This window comes from Ruditapes philippinarum, unplaced genomic scaffold (genome assembly GCF_026571515.1).
Source record: "Ruditapes philippinarum isolate M1 unplaced genomic scaffold, ASM2657151v2 ctg9358_1_1_1_1, whole genome shotgun sequence".
NCBI lineage: Eukaryota > Metazoa > Mollusca > Bivalvia > Venerida > Veneridae > Ruditapes > Ruditapes philippinarum.
This window is the reverse complement of record NW_026853344.1, coordinates 3,477-10,364: the sequence shown is the minus strand read 5'-3', so window position 1 is coordinate 10,364 and position 6,888 is coordinate 3,477. Positions and strand designations below refer to the sequence as shown.

At 31.6% G+C, this 6,888-nt stretch overlaps 1 protein-coding gene across 1 annotated transcript; it reads left to right on the top strand.

The window, feature by feature from the left end:
* Positions 1-4,933: 4,933 nt before the first annotated feature.
* LOC132736570 (uncharacterized) lies at positions 4,934-6,100 on the top strand. The gene has a single exon (XM_060723721.1). It carries the CDS (start codon positions 4,934-4,936, stop codon positions 6,098-6,100), a length of 1,167 nt encoding a protein of 388 aa, XP_060579704.1.
* The last annotated feature ends 788 nt before the right edge of the window (positions 6,101-6,888 follow it).

The following is a 6,888-nucleotide window of genomic DNA, read 5'->3' as shown; positions in this document are numbered from 1 at the left end:
TGAGCAGAGAACATCAGACATAATCTATATAAACTGGCAACATATGGATGTCAAGGTATATGTGTAGTTTACATAACATGTATCATATAAGATAAATAAATATAATCTGCTTTTGAAATCGCGAAATGAAATAAACTCAGGTAGAATTATCAGCGAATATTGTTACATACAACATGGTCGGCTTAATCAAAATCAAAACATTTTACCCGTTCACATGTTAGAATTAATAATTTGCGACCAATGAACTTTACCGTTTGCAGTATATATTTGAGCTTTTTTTATTTTCCAAGACCCAAAATTATCAAATCACAGTTATACTCCATTTAGTCTAGTTTTTATTTTCAGAGTTTAAATATTTAAAAATCAAAATAATGTCAAAACATGGTGGTGTGAAAAAAAAATTTATTGACATATTTTTAAATACAATATTGATACTTTTGGTCTTGTACACAGCTCTAAATGCTTTCATAGGCGCCTGGTCCAATATAGGTTAAACAGCAGCGTATTCGTCCATTAAAATAAGGTTATTATTCACTGTTTAGTTCAATAGTGAATTCTTTTGGACATGAAATTAATATATATTTTTACCATGAAATTTGAATTGAGGCTATATGGAGTACGATATGAATTTTAAATAGATAGTTTTGGTCTTCAAGAAAATAAAAAACGAGGCTAAGGGGGCGAGATATGCATTAAAAACGAATGTTTTGCACTCTGGAAATGGAAACGAAACTAAATTGATAAGATTGGACCCGATAACGATTTCTTTTGGAACATCACGTTGTTCAAACGCTGAAAATTCATTGTTTATATTTAATAAGTTATGAAATTAAATTCAGTATTGTGATCAGTAATTTGTAATTTCGTCGTATATGTTTAAGTCTTTTGATATATAACTGTGTACACTTTTTCAATAGGTTAGGCAAGAAACTTTGTGCAAAAAATATGGCAATTGGTTTAAACACTGTTAAAATCAACATGTTGTATGTCATAAATAAGCTTAACCAATGAAGCTTGGGGGTCGAGGGCCCATTGATTGTTGATTGTTGAAATCATAAATTTATTATTAATTAAATTACATTGATTTCACATGCTTAAATACAGGCTTTCAGAAAAAAATGTTCTTTTGTAGAGTTGGAAAGTATTGATTTTTTGAAAATAATGATATTGTTATTTCTTAAGCTTAGGAAGTTAAGAATAATTTCTTTGAATTGTCTTTGCAAATTATGTTCTTGAAATTTTCTTACTTTTAGTTTATTATACAAACTTATTTTAGTTCGATTGTGTTGGTACCTAACATTCTCAAATCCGTTCCTGGAACAAACCAGCACTAAGCAATGAATTTAAAGTTTCTTGCTCAAGGAACCAAATGCTTGCCCCTGACGGGGTATGAACTAATGCGTTCAGCAATCCGAAGATTACTAGTCCGACACGTTTACCACTCGGCCACGCCGCAACTTTCTTGTTATTGATCCAGAAACCTCGTATACTTAACTACTTTTGATAACTAGATTGAAAGCTGTTGACAGCCGTTAAAGTTTCTATCATTTACATATTACTTTGTTACATAATAGTTTGTTCTATCACACATGAGGCCATTTATCCTTAAAACTTATGTGTTGCAAGTTGTGTAGAGATTTTATTTGTATCCATAAAGACAGGTATGGTATCAAAATTTATTGTTACATTGTTTTTACTTACCAGCAAAATCTGACGCATCGCTTTGCAATGAAAAACGCTGATGAAAATGATAATGTTTGACAAGGTTTCTGTTCAAAAGTTTTTTTAACTTTATATCTTAACACTATATCAAATTTAATTAAAAAAGGAAAGAGGGTGCGTGGAGGAAATCGGTCCTTTTGACATCTGTCAATGGGATAACCTTATAGCTTCGTATAATTTTTATCGAGATACAATTTTAAACATTTGAGGAGGAGGTATCATCCAGATTTGGAGATTGATTGGAGATTTGGAGATGACATTTTGAGTTGTAAAACTACCATATTTCACTCATTTTATGCTAAAAAATACATAAAAATTCATCTTCAACCTTGATTTTTCTAAAGAAAAAAAATAATATGACCAGACAGGAAAAGTAAAAGTGAACAAAAATTTAACTTCCAGTAGGGCTTTTTCCAACACCTCATGCAAACTTTGTATACTCACTCCAAATGAAAATTCTTCAGAGAGGAATTCCTGTATACCTTAAATTCTATCCCGTTAGATCTTAAAAACAGCGTAAAATATTTTTACTGAGTATACAATGTATTTCAAGAAATAAGTAGGCAAGTATTTTTATAATTTTGGACACTAAGTGATCCATCGGAAGCATTAATCACAACAAAATTAAATGAAAATTGCGGATTCGGTTTGATTAAGTCATACTTCATTGCATTAAATCAACAGAGCGCTCTAGATAGATTTTATTCCATAAATACCGTAATAAAAGCTATCCAATAGAAAAAAACAATGTCCTTAAAGTACTGATCGAAGGCGCATTTATATCATGCAATATTTAATTTATATGTTAACTTTTAAGTTCTCACCGGAAGAACCATTTCCTTCGGGGAGATTTGTTCGAATGAGCAGAACTTCTTAACTATTATTTCTGGCTCAATCACTGCTATTATATTAGTATTTTATGAAACTAAAAACAAAATCTAACATTTCTTTATTTGGTGACCATACGCCGCTTTTCATAAGACGAAAATAAGTGGCGAATTTGCAAGTTCTATAAGGAACGCTGTTTCTAATTTGAATCAGAATAAACAATTAAAATGCATATAATTTACAATTATTTAAGATATTTTTAAAATACCGGTATCACCTGATGTGATTCGAATTCAGATAGGTTTTTCTTTTACAACGATTAAAAGTTAACAGAATTTGTTCTTTTATGTATTAATATAATTAAGATATTTTTGACTTTGGATCACAATTATCTTAATTATGTTGATACAATCTTGTTTCAACCGCATAAATAGTTAAGATCAAACGTTAAACCATGGATATCAAAGACAAAATGTGTATGATAATAGTGTATCTCCACAAATATCAGAAAACTTGATAACAAGAAATATAATATAGGCCTAAGCGAATTTTATAAAGCATATATAACCGAATATATGTTGAATTGCGATTAAAACAAAACAAGCGAACGAAAATTATAAATGTAGTTTAATTGAACCATGATATAAAATTGCAATATAGTTCGTCTATTTCGCCATACAAGATTATAGTAAGTGTTTGGTGTTTACTTTTTATTTCCTTTTATTCTAATCAGATGATCTTGAAATTGCATATTCAAATATCTAAGTCAATTCTGCCAAATATTATACTAACTTATAAATCTAAAAATGCGACAAAAGTAACAATTTGAAAAGAGGTATGCACTATGCATTTTACACATATAAATTATATTTTTACTTACACTATATCTTGAAATAAATATGAAAATATTTACTTCAAGTTATACTTACATTAACTGTTACCATTTAATCTAACCTTGATTTTGTATTCTTCTTTTCATAGCTTGGGAGGTTTTAGCCAAATGATGATGTTCGTTTTCATTTTCTGAACGTTAACATCGTTTGCATGCCATTTCTGTGCGAAACTATTTCTCATAGAATCGACATCGTTTATTCATGAAAGAGAATACAGTGTGATTGTTTTAAGTGCACTACAGATGTTCTTCTACATGCAAGTAGCATCGTTTACGGGTGACACAAATAAAGGAGATATGGTTCACAAGCTTGTCATTTTCACTGCTCATGCATGCGCAACTTTAGCGACAAACTGGAGCATGGCTGTTACATATGCGGCTTCTACATTTTCTATTAAACTCATGGAACCTGTCACCAGTGCTTTATTACAAAAAATAATTCTGAAAGTGAGACTGCCATATCTACAATGGATCAGTATTCCAACTGTTGCTTTTGGTGCAATATTATTTGCACAAGAAAATAACACATTGAAGTTAAATGTTTCCTAAGCCACGGTTCTAGCGTTTATTTCTAATATATGTTTATCCCTGAGAAACGTGTACATGAAAAAGAATCACATATCACATTCTAAGTTCATAATCAACAAAACCATTATTGGATATGGACTATTTGTTGTTTTTGCCGTAGGAGCATTGGTTCTTTTTGATATCGGGACAGCACCCCCAGGAACCGCAAAATTATACTTTCTTCTCATAGGATCTTCTTTATTTCATGCTATTTATAGCTACATATCTACGGTAGTTGTACTTCACCATTTCTCCGTTGTTGGTCATGCATTTGGAAACATTTTGAAAAGACTTGCTGTTCTTGGTTTATTATACGTAACAGGCTCAAAAACATCGTCAATCGTAAATTTCATTGAACTTTTCATTTGTGTAAAAGGTCTTGCAATTTATGCGTTTTCTATACTACGAGAGTTAAATAGTAACCAAATCAACGAAGGGTCAAGTAAGATATTGAAAAGTGAGTTGAAGAATCTGTAACACCATTATGATACTAATGATAGTTCTTAATGGGTTTGTTATTCCTTCTTTCTTTAGTCCTTTATATATATAAATATATATATTAATATATTAAGGCGTAAACTATTTTGTTGTGAACCATGACATATACTTCATTATTTGAGATGTTACACATTATATATAATATTTTCATTATCAAATGTAGAAAATGACTAGTTCATTTTATATAGTCTAAGTAAAATATTCTTACATCAATTATGGTTGTTGTTGTTGTTCAATTGTTGTATCAATTTATTCGAAAAAGTCTCAGAAAAACGAAAGTACCTGTATATAAAAAGTATCATCTAGAATCAAACTGAACTTTGTTTTTATATTTCAGCTGTGATGGGGTACAGGAGACATTTCTTTACTTCGGTTACTTTCACTTTGGCTATTCTGGCAGTATATCAAGTCTTCGAGATACCGAAGATGATGTTAGGGCTACCAAAACATAAAATGAAATATACTGATGTAAACAATGATAGCTATAAATTGTTGTGGAATAATTTATCTCTGTCAAAGCAAGCGACATTCAACATCATAGACTTCCTATCATTAGATCTAGTACACAATCCAGAAGAAACTAATAAACTTTCTCCATTACATACAAAACGGTCAGATGTAATTGACGAAGCTCAGAGAATTCACATGAATATTTTCAAGTCCCTGTTGGGCGGGTATAAATATGCAATGCTATTCGATTATTCTACCTCGGAAAACAAAGGTGACTCGGCGATTACTGTTGGAGAAACATTGCTTTTGAGGAAACTCAAAATCGAAATTGTGTTTGCATGTAAAGTATTTTGCACAGACAATCAAATATACAGAGCTCATAACATCAGTAAAAATTATACAAGTAAAGATCTTGTCATTCTTTTTCATGGTGGCGGAAATGTCATTGGTTGGCCTTCGTCAGATTTTTCTCGTAGTAAACAAATAAAACGATTCATGCCGTTCAACATTGTCATGTTTCCACAAAGTATTTTGACAATGGGACCAGATTCTCACATTAAGTTCTGCCAGAAAATATATGCATCTCATCCGAAGCTTACGTTTCTATGGCGAGATAAGGTATCTTTCGAGCTTGGCAAGAAGCTCTTCCCTAACGTACGTTCCCTATTATCACCAGATATTGCCTACCAGATTGGTTTCGTTCCTCGCTTCATGCATCCAACGTTCGATATACTTTGGTTAAAGCGCACCGATAAAGAGTCTCCACACTACAATACACCGGCAGCTCCGGAAGGTTATCGTATGCACGTTTCTGATTGGTTAATATGGAAAACCCATCGTGGGGACTCGCCAATGGAAGACTCGTTTCTTAAGACAACCAATGGAATGATGTTTTTACAGAGAGGTCGAGTAGTAATCACTGATCGTCTTCACGGTCATATTCTATCAACACTTCTCAATATCCCCCACGTATATATTGATAACAAACAGCGTAAAATATCTAACTATCACACCACATGGACTGCTGGCTTAGATAATGTAGTTTTAGCAAATTCTAGCACTGATGCAGTTGAAAAAGCAAAGGAATTGCTGATAAAACTTGATAAAGAATTACCTTCAGTTAAAGGATATTTCACTGGGTAATCATTCAAAGATATTTATCGAGGAGAAATATTCTAATTTTGAAATGAGCAAACATTGAAATACAACAAATAAAAATAAATTAATTTTAAATTACAAATGACCCCAGTAATTTAAGGACGTGGCGACTAAGATTTCGGAGTTTAAAAAAGGTATCAAAATTGAATAAAAAAGGAAGAAACAAGATGAAAAACACTCAACGAACGAGTTATGTTCATTTATTTTAAAATTAAATACAAAGAATCTTTGGAAAAAAAAGTGTCGTAAATAGGTAAAGATTTAAATTAAATACAACATTGACAGCCGAAACGTTCTATCGAATACAGTAGGAAAGCATACACTTCAACATAATTCATCTACTATAAATACCTTGTTTTGGGCAAATTATCATTTTTTTTTTTGTCGTATGCAGGCTTGACATTCATTTTGTATGACAGAAACATACGGTGTCTCAGTCAGAAGTACAATATAGTGACGTTGCGTTAAACGCCCTATCACCGTGATACCAGGAACACTTTCCGTTTTTTGTTACGGACGAAAATATATTCGATTGTTACTTTGAAATGTATATTTTATATGGAATGTCGGTAGGGACATGCCAATTTGCTTATTTGCCAATTGCTGAATTGCTTATTTGATAATTGCCGATTTGCTTATTTGCTAATGGCTGATAGTCTTAACGACAAATTTGCTTATTTGCCAATTGCTGAATTGCTAATTTGCTTATTTGTTAACCGCTGGTTTACGTATTTGCTTTTTTGCCAATTGCTAATTTACTTTTTTGCAATAGA